The sequence below is a fragment of the Ursus arctos genome, unplaced genomic scaffold, assembly GCF_023065955.2.
Source record: "Ursus arctos isolate Adak ecotype North America unplaced genomic scaffold, UrsArc2.0 scaffold_25, whole genome shotgun sequence".
NCBI lineage: Eukaryota > Metazoa > Chordata > Mammalia > Carnivora > Ursidae > Ursus > Ursus arctos.
This window is the reverse complement of record NW_026622930.1, coordinates 3,532,948-3,556,193: the sequence shown is the minus strand read 5'-3', so window position 1 is coordinate 3,556,193 and position 23,246 is coordinate 3,532,948. Positions and strand designations below refer to the sequence as shown.

Genomic DNA, 23,246 nt, shown 5'->3' with positions numbered 1-23,246 from the left:
AACGAAGAGCGGGTGCCCCTGTCTTGCCGTCACCCAAAACAATGGGATCGCTTTGTCTGCTCGGGCCTCAAGATGGCCGAGTTGGGTGGAGACAGCGTCTCCGGGGCTGAGCGCGGGCGGAGGCCGCATCCCGGCCTCCAGTGTCACATGAGCTTTTCGGTTTCGATTTGTGGCCAGGCCAGAGCGGCCTCCGGAGGGATGTGTCAGGGGCAGACCCGCGGAGCTGGGGGGAGCCCTGGCCGGCGGACGTCCTGGCCCTGCGCTGTGCGGACTCAGATGCTGAGGCCCGGGGAATGACAGGGCCGGACCGGGCCGCGAGCAGAGCATCCTGTTGTAGGTGGATGTGCGCTCCCAGGTCTGCCTCTTGGTCTTCACAGCGTCCGTGCTGTCTGGGTATTTCCCTATTTCACTCGCGAGCAAACTCAGGTGAAGTGACTCGACCAGTCACCAGCTAATCCTGCTGCTTGGGCTAGACTTAGCATCTCAGTGTCCGGTGCACCGCTGGGTTTCACTAATCATACCCCTGTATTTGTGTGACACTTAGACGATCCTAATGGTGACCCTGTGATATTTGAATCTAGTTTACAGATTTATTTATTTATTTATTTATTATTTTTTTAAAGATTTTGTTTGTCAGAGAGAGCGTGTGCACAAGCAGGGGGAGCAGCAGGCAGAGGGAGAAGCAGACTTCCCGCTGAGCAGGGAGCCCAATGTGGAACTCGATTCCAGGATCCTGGGATCATGACCTGAGCCTAAGGCAGACACTTAACTGACTGAACCACCCAGGCCTTCCTAGTTTACAGATTTTTTTTAGAAAGAGAGAGAAATTTGGGTTAGGCACCTACTTGGGGAGAGGGGGCAAAAGGTTTGCATATTCCAGCAGTCTTCTCGAATAGTGACCTCTCCAAAGCAAGGCTAGATTCATCTTGAGAATTGAACTTGTCTTCAGGGAGAGTTTCTGGACTCTGTAGGACCACTTGGTAGTTGATGGTGAGCGTATTTGACAGCACAGAATGGGTGTGGCACTGTCCATCTGGGAACTGAGGGGTGATGTCCAAGTAAATTTTAACCTTGGAACTAACGGATTGGCATTGTCTGAAAATGTTTGCCATGGAGCTTCTTACAATCTCAGAAAAGCTGCATGGGTGCCAATAACGGGATTTATACTGTCTCATCACCCCCCCCCCACACACACACACACACTTAAGTTTCTTTCTGATAGTTTGTTTCTTTCAAAACCTATTTCAGGAGATGCTTCATTGTAGCCTCTGTTTCTGTGAGAGGGTGAGAAGGTCAGTGTGTGAGAAAGAATATTTTTCTTAGACTCACATGGAATGTTCAAAGCAAATGAGCCATTCAGACATATTGAGACTATTAATGTTGTTTAGGGTTTTCTGTTATGTTTGGGGTTATGTTTTCCAGCATGGAAACGACTAGTTAAAATTTTTTTAACCCACCTACTTTTTCAGAAAGAGTATGTATTTGATGTATGTGATAGAACATTAAAGCATATAGATAAAGAAAAAATCACCTGGAATCCTTTGACCCAGATATAAACAGTGTCAGCATTTTAGAATCTGCCTTTCTGGTTATTTTTCAATGAATATGCATTATTTTATTTAAAAAATATCTTAATTTGTGTTAGGTTACTGTACTTGAGTAGTTTAATCTTGGCTAATCCTTGATCATATTCTTGATTATATTTTCATTGCACAGTTTATGTATTAAAATCGGTGATTTCTACCATGGGTCTCATTTCTTTTTATGGAAAAAAATTAAAAGTTTTGTTTTTGCTTCTAGACTTCTCATCAGTAATTGACTTTTCTCAAACATTAGAACTGAACTTTGCTAAAATTACTGGGGGGAAGCCCTGTTTCTGTAGTGTGGTTTTTAGTGCAAATTGTCTGTTTTCTTGATGGCACATTTTCTTATTTCAGCAAAGCAAATGTCCAAGCATCCACGTCTTGGCTCCATAATGACTTGCACTTTTGAATGTTGACTAAGGAATGAGAGTGTCTACAATTGAAATCCTGCCTCATTTCTGTATTTATAAAAATAAAAAAGTATTTCTAGTATTTCAAACTGCCTGTAAGTTGTTTTTCACTTAAAAATTTTAAAGAAAGACTGTATGGTCCCATCAGTCTTATTAGCATCCTGACTAAACTAGCATAATTTAGACGTAAGTACAGACCCAGGTCACTTGATAGGCTTTCTTCCGGGTGATTTTTGAGCTGGTGTTGGCTTTGGCACCTTTGATCAAATGTGAGCATCCAGTAGCTAGTTACAGTGAAAAGGTAGGCTTGCTTTGTAATGTGGAAAACAATTGTTTAAATTGTTTAAACTGAGTAAAGACTGTCAAGAATGAAGTCATAATTTAGTGAACAGAAGAAATTGCTTTTATTTTATCCCCCCCCCTTTTTATGGAAAGAATTTTCCAAATACTTGCAATTGAATATAGAAGCATTTGCACATGAAGATATATACATTTTTAACCATCCCAGCTAGCTGTAAACTTTTCTGTTAAAGTACAGTATTCCTTAAAGTGTAGAATAAAGATTGCGAATTTAACGGTTTATTTTGATACTAAAGGAATGGAGAGTTGGTGGGAAGGGGAATGTTAAATTATAGCTCCTCTGATTTGAAAAAGAGAAATCTCTTCCTTGTAATTCCTGGCCTATAGAAAATTGTTTTCTTCGTAGTGTTCTTCTAAAATTACGAGCAGATAGGTGCTCATTACTTAATAGGCATTTTACAATTTTAATGACGTTCTGTAGCAGTTTTTACCTGAAGTGCGTTTTTGGTTGGGTGGTAAAGGTGGGAGCAGGTAAGAGGTGCTCCATCTTGCAGCTGGTGAAACTGGAGGCCCCAGGAGGGCTCCAGCTTGTTAGTGACCAGCCTGGGATCATGTGCTGTGGGGTTTTGTTTTTGTTCATGTTTGGGTATCTTAGCCTTGGTACTTTGTCTTTAAGACTGAAAATAATGGCTGCCTTTAGTCAGTACTTATCCTAAGCTCAGGATTCTAGTTTTTCCTCAAATACATAATTTAGGGGTTTTATCTCCTCTTCATTAGTGCAGAGATGGCTAGGGCTAGAATGCGAAAGAAAGCTAGAACTTTTTACAGTCCTCAACTTAGAGATACAGCGATGTGGAAGGTTTAATGGGGAATGTTTTTGTGGATTTAAAAAAAATATTTTCTGAGGACTTAATTTCCCTAAAGGATGAAGAAATGATGACTAAAAAGTATGTATTTCTGGCCTTTGCTTTGTCCCCAAAATGGTTAATAAAGTCACAGGAAGACTTTTCTGTAACCCCACACTACCTTGAAGCCCTAGGCCGGGAGTCCCTCAGCCTGGGTTCCTTCTGTCCTGTGCTGTCATGTGGTAGGCAGGGCCCTGCACCCTTCGTAGGACAAACCAGTCTGCGGCTCACTAGGTTTGAATATACAGTGTAGCATAACAAATGACATTTATGGGCAGCAAAGGGAAAACCATCATCACTTCTTTTTAAAAAGTAAAGGTGGAGGGGCGCCTGGGTGGCGCAGTCGTTAAAGCGTCTGCCTTCGGCTCAGGGCGTGATCCTGGCATTCTGGGATCGAGCCCCACATCAGGTTCCTCCGCTGGGAGCCTGCTTCTTCCTCTCCCACTCCCCCTGCTTGTGTTCCCTCTCTCCCAGCTGTCTCTCTCTCTGTCAAATAAATAAACAAAATCTTAAAAAAAAAAAAAAAAAAGTAAAGGTGGAGGGAAATTGTTTGCCAGCATTGTCGCGTATTATGTGGGCTTTAATCCTCCCTTCCCATTGCTAACGGTGTTACAAATGGAAGTCTTCAGGTTGAAGAGAAAACTCAGACTTTCTCACCATGCCCTGAGCCTATGCCAGAGCAGGGAGTGGTTGTGGCAAAGAAGTCACAGCCCCTCAGAAGGAGGACGAAGGGGTGATGGGTGTCGAGGTGACAGGAAAAAGCACCGATGCAGGAAAGGGGGAAACTAAAGCAAACGTGAGAGAAAAAGGGGAGAACACCTGTGATAGTGATCAACCAAAATAATGTGGTGTTAGTATGTTTCGGATTTTAAGAGGAAAAGAAGATGAAAGATAAGGAGAACCAGGAACATGTAACAAGGAATTTGGTAGTTTGGACCAAAGAGAACACCTGGCTACCTTTGCTGGATGGAGAAGATACTTGCCCTGAGGCCGGGAGAAAGCAGGAGGGAGGGGATGAGGGAATGACCAAGGACACAGGGAGCTGGGCAGCCTCCTTTACCAGTCGCGGTGCCCCTCTTCCCTTGTGCGTTCACCACACTTTGTGAAAACACACTCGGTCTCCCTAGGGGAGAAGTCCGAGTCTTAAGGTGATTGAATGCACATCTTTTTTATATTTCACTAAGTGAGACGTAATGCTCACCTAACTCACAGTGTAATGATGCAAATCACTGTGAGTTTGAAATACATTAAACTGGTCTTTCAGTAGAAATACACGCAGATTCATGCTAAGTGACATTTTGTTGAACATCTCTAGAAATTCAGGTGACTCTCAGAAGTTAACGAAAGAAATGTCCACAGGTCACTAAATGTGTATCCATGTGGCTCGCAGCAAAGGACCTGGTGAGGCGGCCCCGCACTTTCTGCACTGGTTCTTCGGTTCTGGGGGTGTATTAACAGGCAGTGCCCTATTTATTTGGCCCTTATGTGTTAACCAGTAATGTTAGCAGCAGTAGGAAACGGACTCGTAAGCGGTATTGCCTGATAAAATACCCAAGGTTGTGTTACCTATAAGCTTCTAAATATAGCACGATTAATAGCGTCTTTGTTATTAAGAATTAACTATCAAGTGTCTTTCCTCTGAACAGTTAAAAAAAAAGTTTCTGCAGAAGTAGAATGTTACACTATTATTTGGAAGATGTAATAATTTATAGGGAGGCAAAAAGGTTAAATTATTTGGCAGTTTATAAAACAATGACAGGTTCTTTCTACTAGGTAGGAATCAGACATACTCAGACTTCATTTGATCTCTTTTTATGGAGAACAAGCATTAAAAAACTAATGTGAAATGTATTCTGTGACTTCCATAGATTATTACCATCAAAAGAAATGAGGGTTTTAACAAAGCGATAGAGGATACCTATTGGATATCCGTGTCTGAGGATTGTGTCTTTGGGTGTGCCTTCCCGAGCTCAGGCAGTGTTCTGCATTGCAGTATTCCTGGTGCGGAGCTGGGAGCTGGGCGTTCCCAGCAGTGCTGAGACAGAGCAGAGCCGTGACTCATCTCAGGGCCTGATGCCCAGTTCCTTTAACCCTGTTTGCCTTAGGAAGTGCAGGCAGCGTGGCTAGATGCTGCATCCAGTTGGCGTGTTTTCTGTGTGATATTATTTATATACATGGTGAATTTTGTCTCGGAGGAAGAAATGATTCAAAGTTAACATACCATGCTTTTAGTTATATTAGTGATTTCCTTTCACGATTATAAAATGTTACTTTTCTGGGTACTGTTTGGATGCTATTTTGATGGCATATATTTTATAAAATTCATAGAGCAGATTTTGGAAAATTGAGGGAGAAAATATTTTATAATCCTACCACCCTGACAACTGTTTTAGTTTGGGAGTGTTTCTTTATGATCTGTCCATGTGCTTGCATTTTAGAGATTGCAGTCATATGTGTGGTTGGTTTCAGGCAGTGTGATCTGTCTTGTGGTATATCCGCATTTTGGTAGTTAGAAAACCTGATTGATTTGTTTAGTGTTTTTTTTTTTTTTTAGTTTTGTTTTTTTCTTTTTTTTTAAAGATTTTATTTATTTATTTGACAGAGAGAGAGGCAGCGAGCGGGAACACAAGTAGGGGGAGTGGGAGAAGGAGAAGCAGGCTTCCTGCTGAGCAGGGAGCCTGATGAGGGGCTCGATCCCAGGACCCTGGGATCATGACCTGAGCAGACGCTTAACGACTGAGCCACCCAGGCGCCCCTAAGTTAGTCATTTTTTAAAAACAGCTGGGAAGTACCTGGCATACTAGGATACTTGGCCACCTCCTCTCACTTCCTAAAATTATACTAAAAACGCTATTTTGGAAGAGTTATTATCTTGACAGATATACTGATATTTTTTTTAGTGTAAACTTTGTTTTTGTCTCATCTTAAAGCTAAGGAAATAAATAGCTTTTGCTCAGACCCTGTATACCCAGATTTTCATAGTTGTTGGTGCATAAAGAAACTTTATAGACCGCCTCATTTAATATCCACCCCCTCCTCTGCTGCCCATTGTATTTACTTTTTATTTTTTTTATTTTAATTCTAATATAGTTAACATACAGTGTTATACTAGTTTCAAGTATATGGTGAATCAGCACTTCTGTACATTACTCAGTGTTTATTGTAAGTGTGCTCTGAATCTCTGTCACCTATTCCACCCATTTTCCATTTCATGAATTTGAAACCCAGAGGAAGAAAAATGACTTTCCCAGGATTACTTCACTAAGTAATCACTTTTGCTCTTATGTCATGACTTGAAAGTGAAGGCGAGCCACACATATACCGTGATAGTCCTTGGGTAGAAGTTTTTGCCGGTACAGATATTCCATAACAACGTACCATTGCAGAGATAGTTCAGCTGGAGCGTCTATGCATCGAGTGGATTAGCACTAGATCTAGAAGTTTGGATTATTTCCCATTCTTACAAATTTTAAAATTTTCAATTGCAGTTTTTTAATTATTTAGTTTTGTTCGGGGGCATTTGGGTGGCTCAGTCAGTAAAGCGTCTGACTATTGATCTCAGCCCAGGTCTTGATCTCAGGGTCATGAGTTCAAGCCCTGCATTAGGCTCCATGCTTATTCTGGAGCCTACTTAAAAAAAAGAAAGAAAGAAATTTTGTTCACATGCATCTTGAGCTAGCTTACTGTTGCATTCCAGTAAGCTTTTTAAAATGACTACCGTGCATGGTGTTTGCTGTGTGGAATCCAGCATGGTCCCCGCCCTGCAGGGGCTCACCTTTGCAGAGGAAGATGCAGTCATAAATCGACCCCAGAGCAGGCCCAGAAAAGTGGTGTGAGAGCAGAGGGGAAGGCTAGGTGAATGCCTCTTGGTGACCCTGGGGATGTTTGTTGATAAGGATTTTCTTGATCGGTGTTTGCACTTGGCTGGGGCGTTTAACCAGGGCTGGGGTGGGCCACGTGCTGGGGAGGACCCTGGGTTTGGAATCACAGGTTTCTGAATTCTCACTTTGTCCCTTTCCAGACATGTGTTTGGGGGCAGTTTACTTACATTTCTTACTTGGAAAACATGGGTAAAAATAGTCATGCCAACCCCCGTGTTGTTGTGAGCGTTAGATGTGTGATAGACCTAAAGTACTGAGTAAAATGCCAGTCCATAGTGAGCGTTGAGTGAACACCTGAGCAGAATACCCAGAGAGGGAAGTGGGAAGCGCCTTCTGTGTTGGGAGTACAAGGGAGACTGCCTGGAGGGGGTGGTGAGCATCAGTGTAGGGAACACCACCTCGCACTGCGCGGGGCCAGACGCTGATCTAGTGCTTCCAACACCCCAGGCAGGCCCGTGTCTCCGACTTACAGAAAAAGAAATAGAGGTGCAGAGAAGTTAACTACCTTGCCCAGATGACACAGCAAAGTGCCTGGGTCAGGAGTCACGGAAAAAATGGGTAGGAAGGGAAAAATAGGTAGAGCCAAGTCATGTGGGGGTTTAAATGTCAGGTTGGGGGTAGGGTGAGCAGATGATATTGACATGAATTTGATATCATATTTACTACAATTTGTAGAGGATGTTGGTGATGAAGGAGAAGAGGAAAAAGAATTCATTTCCTATAATATCAACATAGACATTCATTACGGAGTTAAGTCCAATAGGTAAGTAGTGTGAATACACTGTTGTTTCGGATTATAAATTTGTGAGAATTGAATGTAGATCTTAATGGACTCAGACGAAGACATTAAGAAAACATTCAAGATTTCTGCTGTTTAAATTCATGTATTGAATTTAAAATAAATTAGTTGAATCACCTTTGATTTAATGTATTGAAATTCAGAGGATTTCCAAGTCAATATAAATTCTAAAATATTTTTATTTTAATTGCTGTGTCATGGCATCCATTTTAGGTTTGAGCCAAAATGTACTTAACATGTATAATAATAATTCTCAGATTATATCTGGATTTTCTTTATTGTAAATAACTAGTAAAAACCTAGTAAAGATTCTTAGGTAGAGGTCTCATTCTTTTTAGTGTAAATCCCTAAAGAAAGCGTTACTGGTTCAGATGCAATGTGCCATTAAAGTCTTTAATGCATGTTACCAGATTTTTCCCACCTTCCAGAAAAGCGGTGTCAGTTTACACTCCAGTAGACATATCCAAATTTAAATATGTAAGTGTTTAATTTACACAGCATTGGCTTTTGAAAAGTTCTTATTTTGCATAATTTCAAGCCTTGAAGAGTCACATGACTCATGAATTCTATATAGTTGCTATCAGAAGCTGTCGTTAACATAGCCACGTTTGCATCATCGCTTTTTTCTTGAACCATTTGAGAGTTATAGGCAACCTGCCCCTTTATCCCTAAATACTTCAGTGTATTTCCTAAGAACAGGGACACTTCTATTCATAGCCTTGTTACAGTTTTTAAATTTTTGAGAAGTATAGGCCACTGGTGATTAGATTTATTTATGCATTTTTGGCAGGGATGCTATTATGACTTTTTCCTTCTCTATGTGTCACATCAGCAGGCTTCAGTGACTTTTTAGAATAACATAAAGTATTATGTGTAAAGTACTGGCCTGGGAACAGAAAATTCAAATACTAATTTTTTTGAACTATTTTAACTATCTTTGAGCACCTGTTATGTGTAAGATATGGCAGTAGGTATGCAGAGAAATTAAACCTGGTTCCCCAGAAGCTTGTGGTCTTTGGGGAGAAAGCTTGGCAGACACACAACTAACTGTACTACTTGGCAGAATCTTAGGGGTGCAGAATAGCACGAACCATGGAGATTGGAGAAGGTGATTCTGGTTAGGGAAAGTCCCGTGGAAGAGGTTATGCGGGAACTGGGTTTTGAAGATTACTTGGAATTTCAGCAGATGAATGTAGATTTCTTAAGCAAAAACACAGTGGCACATCACGTTTAGAGAATGGGACATTTATTTTAAGTTGTGTCTTGGGTGGGGAAGAGGGTACATAGCAGGAGATAAAACTGGAAGAGTTGATTTAGGCCAGGCTATGGGGGCCTGGAGTGCCCTCTTGCCACATTAACCTGTGGGTGACTATTGTTTGTTAAAGCTGATGTGTGACTTAGTGCCATAAAGGAATGGTACAAATTAGCATAAGATCAGATTTAAGTATATCATGGCTTGTAACTTGGAGTTACTAGGGAGGTTCGTTTGAGTGAGGCCAAGATTATTAACTCAACCCATATATTAGACAGATTAACCATTTGCCTGGTTTCGTGGTCACATACCAAAACTTTAACCTGATTCAGTTCTCACATGAGTAAAGGAAGATAAGCAGTGTGTTTCCCTATTAGAAAAGCAACTCTTTAACATGTTCTTTGTATGACTTTCAGATGAATTTTTAATTGTGTGCAACACACCAAGGGTGACAGTTACTAAAACTGATTAGGAATGAGGCTCTTTGTTCTAATTTCTTCTTTTGCTTTATTTTAGCTTGGCATTCATTAAACGTACTCCAGTAATTGATGCAGACAAGCCAGTATCTTCTCAGCTCCGAGTCCTCACGCTCAGTGAAGACTCACCATATGAAACCTTGCATTCTTTCATTAGCAATGCGGTGGCTCCTTTTTTTAAGTCCTATATCAGAGAGTCTGGCAAGGCAGACAGGTAAAAACCATTTTTCCTTTGTTGGTTTGAATGTCCTGTTTCACTTAGTGTTCACAAGACACCATGAAAGATAATGTGGAATTTGGGAATTGGGAGGGTAAAGCTAGTAAACCAAGAGGATATAAATCTGTTGCCATCAATAAGATGTATATTATTAATGTTTGACAGACCTAAAATAATAGGATCTTTTGGAGACCCAACAGCTCACTAAAGTTTTGAAGTGTTTGTTAACCTTTTTAGGGATGGTGATAAAATGGCTCCTTCCGTTGAAAAAAAGATCGCAGAACTTGAAATGGGGCTCCTTCACTTGCAGCAGAATATTGAAATTCCAGAGATCAGCCTGCCAATTCATCCCATTATTACAAATGTTGCAAAACAGTGTTACGAACGTGGAGAAAAGCCAAAAGTTACAGACTTTGGAGATAAGGTTGAAGACCCAACTTTTCTCAATCAGTTACAATCAGGAGTTAACCGCTGGATCCGAGAAATTCAAAAAGTAAGAGCATGGTATTGAGTGTGTTGTATAAAGTACTTTGTTCTTTAATGTCTCTGAGAAACTGGTCTGAGTTTTTGTGAATGAGGTGAAGTGTCAGATGAGGTTAGCAGTGCTTTCCATGGTCCTGGGACGGCATGCAGTTGTTTAAATATTAACCCTGAGAGAGTGTTGATCACAGCTGTCTTATACCTTTGCTTTCATTTATTAAACCACTTATAATGGACAAGGAAGGAAATCTACTTGAAATATAAAAATTACGTTGTAATGCATGTGTTTAGTTAATGATACTTTCCTACCTTTATTTAAATAGTGAATACTCTTGAATGTTATTTATCCTTAAAGGTGACCAAACTTGATCGAGACCCTGCCTCAGGAACAGCCTTGCAGGAAATTAGTTTCTGGTTAAACTTGGAACGTGCGTTGTACCGCATACAGGAGAAACGAGAGAGCCCAGAAGTTCTCCTTACTCTGGATATCTTGAAACACGGCAAGCGTTTCCATGCCACTGTCAGTTTTGACACTGATACAGGTAAAAACTAGAACCAATAATATGATCAGTAAGTTGTGGATCTGGCTTTTGAGCTTTCAGTGATTTCAGTGATGATTTCAGTGAAAGTCAGTAGATGGACCATCCAATGATTTTCCTACATACGTTCCTTCTCCTTCTGGAGTTTTGAGAATATAAGCCAGTTTCTAGGCCTGAGTAGAGTCCTGGGAGTTTCCCTCCTGTTTCTCAGTTACTTGGTTCCTTGAGTAGACCGTACTTTTTTAGTATAAAGTCAAGTGTGCTTTTGACAATCCAGGCAGGAAGACGGTTGACATTAAGCAGAAGTTACTTGCCCACAGGACTGTGGAAGGAGAGCTGGACAGTGCTTTCTCTTCCTCTTTTACCTGCCCCTTTTCCCCATTCTCTGCCTTCCTCCCTGTCCTGAAAGTGGTCAAGATAGATTTGGTTTTCTGTATGCACAGCAGTGTGAGTGATGTTGTATTAGCACATGTGGGCACTCAAAGGTTTGAATTGACCGGGCATGGTTAGGCATTTCTCTACAGCTCTGCCCACCAGAGAATGTTAGAGCAAGGAATTGGGGCTGCAATACTGGTCATGTTCTCGCCCTCCAAAAAAGGCATGCTGCCCACGTTATAAATGTTAGAGGAAGCTCCAGGTGGCAGTCTTCCAGTTACATGGATCACATTGCACGTGTTACCTGGGCATTCACTAGTGCTGAAAGGTATGCCTTCAAATTTTGTTTTTAAATACCTCTGGAACTTACTTCTTTCCTAATACTTTTTTTTTTCTTTCTTTTTTTTTTTTTTCTTAGTCTTCTGCTGGAGGAGTCAGAAAGTAGACTAGACCCAGGTGCTTCTGGGCTTCTGTGTCCATAACACATTCAGCTCACATGAGCCACGGGTGTACCATTTATATTTTTACTGTTCCTAAGGATGATAACATTGTAGTTTTTCTAAGCTTAATGTTATTCGTAGAACGTTTAGATGGTACGGAAAGCAATGAACTTCATGGGGCCGCCACCCACAGCCTTTAGAGTATGGCGTGAGTTGACTGATATTCTTTAAAAAGCGGTGAGACCATCCGTTAATTAACAGAGGATCATCCTGTTAATAACATGTTCCTTTTTTTCAAATATCATAGTTTCTGTGTCACTCACTCTTCGCAACAACAGAAGGTTCCGTTGTGAGGCTGTATTTCAGTTTACTTGCCCAGGGTTAGGCTATAAGCAGTGTCCTCTTCATTGTATTCCTTTTCCCTAATGAAGGTATGGTTGACATATAACGTTATATTATACCTGTATTACTTCAATGAACACCATTAACCGTTTCTTTGTTAATCTAGGTCTAAAACAGGCTTTGGAAACTGTGAATGACTACAATCCTCTGATGAAAGATTTCCCTCTGAATGATTTGCTGTCTGCCACTGAGCTGGACAAAATACGGCAGGCACTTGTCGCAATTTTCACCCATTTGAGAAAGATCCGAAACACAAAGTATCCCATTCAGAGGGCACTGCGTTTGGTGGAGGCAATTTCAAGAGACTTGAGTTCTCAGTTACTCAAAGTATTGGGCACGAGAAAATTGATGCATGTTGCTTATGAAGAATTTGAAAAAGTAAGTTTTAATACATCAGAAAACCAACCCGAGGGCACGGAGATGAAAACATGCTGTAATAATAAGCTGCCTTTCGTAAATTATATCCTAGGTGATGGTCGCATGCTTTGAAGTCTTTCAGACTTGGGATGATGAATATGAGAAGCTTCAGGTGTTACTGAGAGACATTGTCAAAAGAAAAAGGGAAGAAAACCTGAAGATGGTGTGGCGAATCAATCCTGCTCACAGGAAGCTCCAGGCCCGCCTCGACCAGATGAGAAAATTTCGACGTCAGCACGAACAGCTGAGAGCTGTCATTGTCAGGGTCCTGAGGCCACAGGTATGCTTCACATTTTAAAAATACGTACATGAGTTGTTTTTATAACCTGCTTTCTTTTTCTGAGAATAAACTACTTCCTTCTGTTCTGCACCAAATGCCTCTTGAATTCTATTTGCATCCTTTCACTGTCCTCTCTACAATATAGTGATTCTGTATTTTCAGTACAAATCTTCTCCATCCATTCATCCCTCCCCCAAAAATGCTTGAACCCTAGAGCCAGACTCCCTGGGTTTTAAATCCTAATTCCACTGTTTAACAAGCTGTGTGACTTGGACATGTTTTTTAAACTTTTTCCCAGATTTCTCATTTATAATTGCATATGTCTGAGATTTATTAAAAGAATTAAATGATTCCTTTTCTTTGTACATGCTCTTTTTTCTTCTTAATTCGCCTGTCTTTTCCTTTACCAATGATTTTTTTCCTTTAAAAACTGCAGCCCAGAAATATAAGGTGGACTAATACACAGTTGACCCTTGAACAACATGGGGGTTACTGGTGCCAGCTTCCTGCGTAGTTGGCAATCTATATGAGACTTTTACTCTAAAAACCTAACTACTGGGGCACCTGGAGCATGCGGCTCTTGATCTTAGGGTTGTTAGTCTAAGCCCCACCTTAGGTGTAGAGATTACTTAAAAATAAAATCTTAGAAACAAAACACAACAAAATTTCTCCCTCTGCCCCTCACCCTGCTCTCGTGCTCTCTCACTCTCTCTCAAATAAACAAATAAAATCTTAAAAAAAAACAAACAGTAGCCTACCGTTGAGCAGAAGCCTTACTGATAACATAAAGAGTTAACATATTTTGTATGTTACATATGTTAGACACTGTATTCTTACAGTGAAGTAAGCTAGAGGGAAAAAATGATATCAAGAAGGTCATAACGTAAAGAAAATGTTTACTGTACTAGATCCAAAAAAAACCTGTGTGTAAGTGAATGTGTGTGTAAGTGAATGTGTGTGTGTAAGTGGATGTGTGTGTAAGTGGATGTGTGTGTGTAAGTGGATGTGTGTGTAAGTGGATGTGAGTGTGTAAGTGGATGTGAGTGTGTAAGTGGATGTGAGTGTAAGTGGATGTGAGTGTAAGTGGATGTGTGTGTAAGTGGATGTGAGTGTGTAAGTGGATGTGAGTGTAAGTGGATGTGTGTGTGTAAGTGAATGTGTGTGTGTAAGTGAATGTGTGTGTGTAAGTGAATGTGTGTGTGTAAGTGGATGTGTGTGTGTAAGTGGATGTGTAGTTCAAACCCGTATTGTTCAAGGATCAACTATATATGGACAGTGGCATCGACTCTGCGTGGGGACACATGGGTGTTCAGTCTGTAAATCTTCTGCCGTCCTGTAGTTTAAAAATTTTTGTAGTAAAATGTTGGTGGGGGGGGGGTCCAGTCTAGAAATCATGCCATCCAGGAAGCTTCGTTCGCTGTGTAGGAGGGCCTGCTATTTGTAGTAAATTGTTAATAGTGAGTCCTCAGCATCTTTTCGCTCCGTGCTCACTGATCGATGTGTGCAGGCATGCATGTGTGTGTTGGCTTTAAATGTTAGCCCTCTATTTTATCTGTGAGAGATCTGATTCTAGTTCTGATTCCTTCTAGCCTCAGGTTTCTTAACCCTTTTTTCCCATGTACCTCTTCTCGTATACTGTATTTTTAAAAGATCATTTTGTATTTTCTTTTTATTTGTAAATCATGCAGTGTGTGTCCTTTATATCAGTAAAATTTATGATAAGCTTACATGTGCATGCATATGTTCTCAGAATGGTTTTATTGGAGTGTTTATTCCCATTGAATCTAACTATTGAGATGGTTGGATTCAGAGCTGTCATTCGTGGTTTGTTTCCTGCTTGTCTCACTTGTTCCTCCTCTAGTTCTCTCCTGCCTCTTCTCGTGTTATCTTGGCCATCTCATTTTAATTCCTCTGTAGACCCGTAGCTGTATGCCTCTGAATTTTCTTTCCTAGCGATTCTCTAGGGATTACAGTGTGCATCTTTCATTTATCATGGCGTGCGCAATACTGACTTCCAGTAAACCGTGGGAACCTCCTACCACTGTAGCTCCCTTGTCCCCTTGTCACGTGTATTACAGCTTCACATGCTGTAAACCCAACAAGGCCGTGTTGTGAGTTTTGTTTTAAGCAGTCACATTCATTTTAGAAAAATTAGGAGAAGAAAGAAGAATATACATAATCCCTTAACGTTTGTCCACGTGTTAACATTGCCCGGTTCTCTTCATTCCTTCCTTTGGATCTGACTTACTGTCTGGTGTGTCTCTTCCCTGTAGTTAAAGGAATTCTGGTAGTATTTCTTATTCCATAGGCCTGCCAGCAACACATGCCCCCATTTTGTGTTTACCAGGAAAAATATTTCACTTTAATATTGGAATGATGGTTTCACTGGATATCAAATTCTCAGTTGACAGTAAGTTGTAAACCTGCCCAGACTTTTCATTCCTGCAGGGCTCCCCAAGGTCTCCAGTGTGTGTGTATAGTTCATTACCTTGGCCCTTCTTGGGCTCTCCCATTTTCAGAATCTCCCCTTTAAACTTATTGCTGTTCTGCTCCCACCAGCAAAGCTGCAGGTTTTCACTGCCTGAGCTGGGGGATGGGAGCACCTCCAGGCAAGAAAGCCAACAACTAACTGTTACTTACCTGATTTGGTAGCACCTTTTTTATTTTATTTTTTATTTTTATTTTTTTAAGAGAGGAAGAGGAGGGTAGGTTGGGGGACAGAGGAAGAGGGAGAGAGAGGATCTTAAGCAGGCCTCCAGAGCCAGCATGGAGGCCAACACAGGGCTCAATCTCACAACCCTGAGATCATGACCTGAGCCGAAATCAAGACACTTAACTGGCTGAGCCACCCAGGCGCCCCTGTTTTTGTTTTGTTTTGTTTTGTTTTTAGAGAGATGATTTGGTAGCACTTTGTCATGAGAAAACATCTGAGGTTGTTGGTTGCCTTTGCTTGTTTTCCGTTGTCCTGAAAAGGCTATTTTTAATAATTTTGTTCAGCTTTTGCCCTCATACTACCAGGACCAGGAGTACTCAGAATGTTTTTAAATGCATAAAATAAAAGAAACAGTTTTTACAAAGAAACAATTATCTGGGTTGTGCTCTAGTAATCTGTGTGCTTCTCCATGAGCGCATAAAATAGCAAGATCTAGTGACGGGCCGTATTAATGCCATAATTTTGAAGTAGTAATGAGCGTAAGCAAGATCTTAAGTTCAAATGTGAGACGCCTGGATGGCTAGATGGGTTAAGCGTCCCACTCTTTATTCCAATTCAGGTCATGATCTCAGGATCCTGGGACCCGCCTCGAGCTCCCCACTCAGTGGGAGTCTGCTTGTCTCCCTGTCCCTCTAGCCTGCCCCCAACTCGTGTATTCACTTGTGCTTGCACTCTGTCTCTCTAAAATAAATATTAAAAAAAAAAAAAGATCTGTACAAATGTAATGTGATGAAGTATTTTTTGGTGACAATTATTTGTGACTGTTGTATGCATTCATAGTTTGAGGAAATGCTAAATTTTAGTTAGGGGTTAATGAAAATAATGATGATGATCTCCACCAAACAAGTTCCCAGACCATCTGAATTTTCTCCAAGACATCTGTGGACCCAGATGAAGGCCCCGCCTAGCTTTGTAATTCTGCGGGAGTGTGGGCAGGAGATGGGTGTGGAAGTCTGACACTTCCTGAGGTAAATGCTCTGCTCTGTGGGAGCTTCAGGGACCTGAGCAGGGGAATTCTTCCCTGTTAGTGTAGCCTTTATCTGTCCCTCTGCTGTGGTGTTTACCCATGGATTATAACTAGAGTTTTAAAAGTCAAAAAGGAAGACTCTTTACGTCAGATGCTGAGTTTATATGTAGTGCTCCTGTGAATTACTGAGCTTCCCAAAGCAGTTTTAATTGTAGACAAAACTTTGAAGAGACAAGTACCCAAAACCCAGGTTTTAACATGTTATTTTAGTTCAAGAACTAAAACTACATTGTCAGAAGATCTTTACATGCAGAGTTAGAATATACTCTGTCATATTTCTCATAGTTTTGTTGCATTGTGGTTATAAAATGTTTGGCTAAAAGTTAAAAACCCGCAGGTAGGACTGACTGTGTTGGGCGGTGTGTGCTCCTGGTGTCCAACAGAACAGCCTTCGTGCAATCAACATTTTTGTCACGAGTCCTCCTCTTTCAGGTCACAGCAGTTGCACAGCAGAATCAAGGAGAGGTCCCCGAGCCTCAGGACATGAAAGTAGCCGAGGTTCTCTTTGATGCTGCGGATGCGAACGCTATTGAGGAGGTCAACCTTGCATATGAGAACGTCAAGGAAGTGGACGGGCTAGACGTCTCCAAGGAAGGCACGGAAGCTTGGGAGGCCGCCATGAAGAGATATGATGAGCGAATCGACAGGGTGGAGACCCGGATCACCGCTCGCCTTAGGGATCAGCTTGGCACAGCCAAGAACGCTAACGAGATGTTCAGGATTTTCTCCAGGTTCAACGCACTCTTCGTTAGGCCTCACATCCGTGGGGCCATCCGTGAGTACCAGACCCAGCTAATCCAGCGCGTGAAAGATGACATTGAGTCCCTCCACGACAAGTTCAAGGTCCAGTACCCACAGAGTCAGGCGTGTAAGATGAGCCACGTGCGCGACCTGCCCCCAGTGTCGGGCTCCATCATCTGGGCGAAGCAGATAGACCGCCAGCTGAGCGCCTACATGAAGCGTGTGGAGGACGTGCTGGGCAAGGGCTGGGAGAACCATGTGGAGGGCCAGAAGCTGAAGCAGGACGGGGACAGCTTCCGCATGAAGCTCAACACTCAGGAGATCTTTGACGACTGGGCCCGGAAGGTGCAGCAGCGCAACCTCGGTGTCTCGGGGCGCATCTTCACCATTGAGAGCACTCGCGTCCGGGGCCGAACCGGAAACGTCCTGAAGCTGAAAGTTAACTTCCTTCCAGAGATCATCACGCTTTCCAAAGAAGTTCGAAACCTCAAGTGGCTTGGTTTCCGAGTCCCACTGGCAATTGTGAACAAGGCTCATCAAGCAAACCAGCTCTACCCATTTGCCATCTCGCTGATAGAGAGTGTGCGCACCTACGAGCGGACCTGTGAGAAGGTGGAGGAGCGGAACACCATTTCCCTCTTGGTGGCCGGCTTGAAAAAGGAAGTGCAAGCTCTGATCGCAGAGGGCATTGCACTGGTGTGGGAATCGTACAAACTCGACCCGTACGTGCAGCGCTTGGCAGAGACTGTCTTCAACTTCCAAGAAAAGGTGTGTTGTACTTTACTGCCCCCCACCCTGCAGGGTCCCGGGAATGAACTAAACACAGTAATAGCTCACTCATTTAATGGGGTAGTTCTCCCATAGGAGGCGTTCCTGGCAGGTAGAGCATTGGGCCTTGTGAGCTGAAGGGGAGAAGAGGCCCTTTTACATACTGGGCTGTTGGATAGTGGTGGGGTTCTGGCAAGACCGTTAAGTAACAGCCTGAGTTTAGACACCAATGGAGAGGGGAAGGACACAGGAGTCTGACCAAGTGAAATGAGAGCTTTATTACTGATATAGCTGCATGGACAGCAGGGCTCTAGATCTGCAGCCGTGGCCCTTGCTGTCAGTCCTCCCCAGACCCAGGCTTCCTTCCCAGACCCTAGCGCAGCCGGACAGTTGTAAGCCTCCTGGCCCTGAGCCTGCTGCTGGGAGCAGGTCCGAGTGAGAGCGTGGGTCTGCTACACATGCTGGCTACTCATGGAAGAACTCCTTTGCCTGAAACATATGTTAATTGAGAAGAATATACATAAAAATAAAGGGATACTATGAATGGTGTTTTAAATGTTAAATATACCTTTCTTTAGGTGGATGACCTGCTAATTATTGAAGAAAAAATAGACCTGGAGGTCCGTTCCCTGGAGACTTGCATGTATGACCACAAGACCTTCTCCGAGATCTTGAACAGAGTCCAGAAGGCTGTGGACGACTTGAATCTGCACTCCTACTCCAACTTGCCCATCTGGGTCAACAAACTTGACATGGAGGTGAGGGATGGGTGGTTAAGGTGCTTTTCAGTTTTCTGTCATCCCTGTTTTATAAGCTTAGTAGTTTGTCACTGAAAAGCATTTTCCCATAGAAGTTACCAGCAGTAGTCCAGTTTCCTCTCGAGAAATCCCATTTAGCTAACGGCGGAGCTGAGCTGTGTGATACTAGCAATGCTCCTTCCTGTCCATTCCAACTTGCAGGTGGGGAGGTGGGGGGAGTCTCTTTATTTTCTGAATATCTGACAACCTCCTGCCTGCCCTCCCTGCTCACCCAGGAATGTAGGTGATTCTCCCTGGCCCTCCTCTCCAGGCATCCTTCTCTGACACGCTGCCCCCTCTCTACCACCCAATTTAAAAAGAAATGCTCAGGGGACCTGGCTGACTCAGTCGGTAGAGCTCGGGTGGGACTCTTGACCTCTGGGTCATGAATTCAAGCCCCATGTTGAGCCAAGAGCTTCCTTAAAATAATAATAATTTTTAAGAAAGAAATGCCGAGCAACCAAATATGTCTTATTCCTGGTGTAGAGGATCAGGGCTCACTGCTGTAGAGGTGTGCGGGGAGGGGAATGTATCTGTGTGCACCTGTGTATGTGTTTAAAACATTCTTACCACGTGGATGTCAGCATCCGTGGAGAGCCCCAGGAAGTAGGATATTTCATGGTAGAGCTGCTCAGTCGGCAGGTGGTGGTTGGGCAGCTCCTAAGCACCTTAGTTATCCATTTAAGGAGAAAGGAAAAGAAAGCCTGTGACCCACAAAGGTACAGTGTATCCACACACGGGACACTACCAGAGAAAGTTAACAAACCCCACTCTTCTGCATCTACCGAAAGTCTCGGGGTTTGCCACAGTGACCTTTACAGCATTCCCAGGATGGACAGACTGCACAAAGACATACAGATGTCCTATTCATGGGACATTCACTTGTCTCATTCCACATCAGAGAGAAGGCTTCCTTCTTTACTTGTTAAAATGGGCACCTGTGTGTGCTGACAGGTGTTAACTACTCTCACTGGTGATTGTTTTGCAGTACATACAAAAATGGAATCATGTCATATACCTGACGCTAATACATTATATGTCAGTTATATCTCAGTTTTACAAAAAAGTAAATGGGGTGTTCGCCAGATTGTAGATTGTTAGTTTTATCTCTAAGGTTGTCAGGAAAATGCTTTTGTTTTGTAAATTTTCTAGTCTGTTGAGCAAACAGCAAGACCATGACTGCATCTGTGTCCATCTCCTTGTTCCTTACAAGTCGGAGGGCTGGTGATTGGGCTAGCTCCCAGACGGGGGTCAGGTTCTCTGAGGCTGGGAGAGGGACGGAGTGAGGTGGGGAACCAGGGTAAGATGAAGGGTGTGGTAGCAACTGTCAGCCTTGAGCTAAAGCATTGGCTTCCTGTCTGTCATGGTTGTTGAGCTAACTTTTGGAGGGAACACTGTGCTCTGATCCTACTTTCTCTGTAGATTGAAAGAATATTGGGTGTTCGCCTACAAGCTGGCCTGAGAGCTTGGACCCAGGTGCTTCTCGGACAAGCTGAAGATAAAGCAGAAGTTGACATGGATACAGACGCACCTCAAGTCAGTCACAAGCCTGGTGGAGAGCCAAAGATTAAAGTGAGTCTTTCCCGTGGCATCCAGTTTGCTAGTAAATCAAGCAAAGGATTCTCCCCTTAAAAAGTACCAAGGAGAAAGCCCCTTAACAGTGAAGAAACCTGACAGACAGCACCTCACCGGGTGACCACAGTCGGCATCACCAGTGCTGCTCGTGCACATTGTTTTACTCTGGCACTGTGTGTGATGTGACAGGGCAGCTCCTCCCCAGTCTTTGTCCCCATATATCCCAGACTCATTCCAGTCATGAGAAAAGATCAGATATCCCTACAGAACAGCATCAGGGTCATGAGAGACAGGAAAAACTGAGAAAATGTCACGGGTTGGAAGGGATTGAGGAGATGTGACAACTGTGGGTACTGGGGGGCTGGGAAATCGGACTGAAGTCAGTACTTTACTTAGTAGTGTTGCATCAGTATTAATTTCTTCATTTGGGTAATTGTACCCTGTTAGATGTAACATTAGAAGGAGCTGGTGAAGGGTATGTGAAAACTCTTCATACTTTCTTCGCAACTTTCCTGTAAGTCTAAAATAACTTCCAAAACAGAAGTTTTTAGAAAATGGGAAATTTTAGAAAAAATCTACACTGGAAAAAAAAACAAAACAACTCTGCTTTCTAAGCATACGTCCAAGAAATCATTTCAAGAACTGCATGTAATCTGTACAAGGAAAAGGGTAGACTCTGACACTAAAATGTCACTGTTTTCACAAAATTTCAATCAGTCTCGTGGGAGAATGACTAGCACAGTGGTCAGCATACTGAACAGCAGTCTTTGTCTCGAAGCCACCGATTTCCCATTTGAGTGAAGGAGTGGCCAGCTGGAGCCCAGCAATCCTTCTAGAAAAGTGTTAGTTCAGGCTGTGCAAATAGGTCGTGTCTACCAGTGTGGCTGTTGGTTACATAGGTGTCTGCCATATAGTTTCAGTAGGCCGTGCATTTGTGTTATGTAGTTTGTTGCATTTGTGTTCAATTTACCAATAAAAATGTCTTACAAAACAGAAGTCTAAAAGAACTGAAGGTAAAAACTTTGATGTGGGAGAAACAGTTGGCTGTTTTTTTTCTCCCCAGATGCTACCTTCTCGTTTTTTTTCCTCTTAATCTTGAAAAATGTTTTCACTTTTGAATATTACATATATTTATCCCCAGAGCGTACTTTTTAAAATACAGAGATGTAGAAAAGCAAACGAGCATGTCTAAGCTAAAGCAGTTATCTGGTAGAGATGGAGTCAGAATTCTCGCTTAGCCTAAAGTAGGCATTGGCAGGTGGCACAGCCTCACCTTGACTTGTAAACCTGCCTCCCTGCAGCACATGTCTGACGGCTAATGCCAGCCTCCGTCCCTGCATCGGTGGCACAGGGTTCTCGGTCTGAGGTCATTGTGTCCATAGATTACCACACATATTAAATCAGGTGGTGCTCCCTTGAGCACCTATTGTGTGTTCACCAAGGCACAGGGGACCCAGGAGGAACCTACGCAGTGCCTGCCCTCTGACTTCTCACAGTCCTTTAGAGAGGGCTGTGGACCACACTTGTGAAATATGGAAGACCACGTAACAGACTCATGGTTCAGACTCAAGTAGGTTAATAAAATTTAGAGGGAGAAAGCGTTATGCATCAAGACCATTTTTTTTTTACTTTGGAAAATGTTTTTCTATCAAGAACATTACTTTGAAATGATTCTGTTGCTTCGTATGACCAAAAAAAAAAAAAAAAACCAAAAAAAACTATGATTTCTATACTTTTTACCCAGTTTCAAATTTCAGCATTCATACACCTGATTTTATTCAAGATAATTACTGAGCAACAGTCACATACACGTATGTTCAGTACCATTTAATTGAAAATGGCTCCTCTAGGCATTCACCAATTTATTAGTGTGTTAGAATCACACTTAGGTGTTAGATTTTTAACCAAGAAATAATCACAGTTGTCGTGAATACTGATTCTGACATCGCAAATGCATAAAAGCATTTTATTGAAACTGATTGCTAAGTAAGAAATGAAATCTTTCTTTTACAGAATGTTGTTCATGAGCTAAGAATAACCAATCAGGTCATCTATTTGAATCCACCAATCGAAGAGTGCAGGTATAAGCTGTATCAGGAAATGTTTGCCTGGAAGATGGTTGTGCTGTCTCTTCCCAGGATCCAGAGTCAGAGGTACCAGGTGAGCCTTCCAGGCACTCGCACCGTGAGCCCTCGGACCAGGCCTCCCCAGGGTTCTGTGGCACCGCCTCTCCGTCATGCCTCTTTAAATGTTGCTCTCACATGTCTTCTCAGATTGCGGACTTCTGGCTCAGCCTTGGGTTTTTTTGTTTTTAAGATTTTATTTATTTATTTGTCAGAGAGAGAGGGAGAGAGGACAAGCAGGGGAGTAGCTGGCAGAGGGAGAAACAGGCTCCCCGCTGAGCAAGGAGCCTGATGCGGGACTCGATCCCAGGACGCTGGGATCATGACCTGAGCTGAAGGCAGACCCTTAACTGACTGAGCCACCCAGGCGTCCCATGGCTCAGCATTCTAAGGGAAAGCTAGAAGAAGACTTGTGTGACCTGACGGTTTTCCCATGGCTGTCTTTCCAAATAGTGGCCTCTGCAGTTCTGATCTCCGTAGTCTCTTAGAAATGCTCTCCATGAACTTCTTTGGAAATTTTAATTCCTGTTCCTCCCCGCCCCCACTTTATTATATTAGTTTGCAAATATACACGAAACTGGAGGGAAAATCATGAGCTCACACCAACTTGCCTTGTTTATTATCATGAGGCCAATTTAAATTTCTCTTTCTTTCCCCACCCCTCCCCCACCAGATTATTTTAAAACAAATCCCAGATATACTCTTAATAATGTGCTTCTGGAGCAAAAGGAAAACTCAGAAGCCTG

At 42.6% G+C, this 23,246-nt stretch overlaps 1 protein-coding gene across 1 annotated transcript in view; it reads left to right on the top strand.

Moving 5' to 3' along the window:
- The window catches only part of DYNC1H1 (dynein cytoplasmic 1 heavy chain 1), a 67,606-nt gene that overhangs the window by 644 nt on the left and 43,716 nt on the right, over positions 1–23,246 (top strand). The window contains 10 exon segments of the mRNA XM_026515282.4: positions 7,755–7,842; positions 9,647–9,820; positions 10,061–10,316; positions 10,659–10,845; positions 12,166–12,437; positions 12,529–12,756; positions 16,929–18,005; positions 18,584–18,763; positions 20,225–20,374; positions 22,391–22,537. Of these exon segments, the coding sequence (XP_026371067.3) occupies positions 7,755–7,842; positions 9,647–9,820; positions 10,061–10,316; positions 10,659–10,845; positions 12,166–12,437; positions 12,529–12,756; positions 16,929–18,005; positions 18,584–18,763; positions 20,225–20,374; positions 22,391–22,537 (2,759 nt within the window).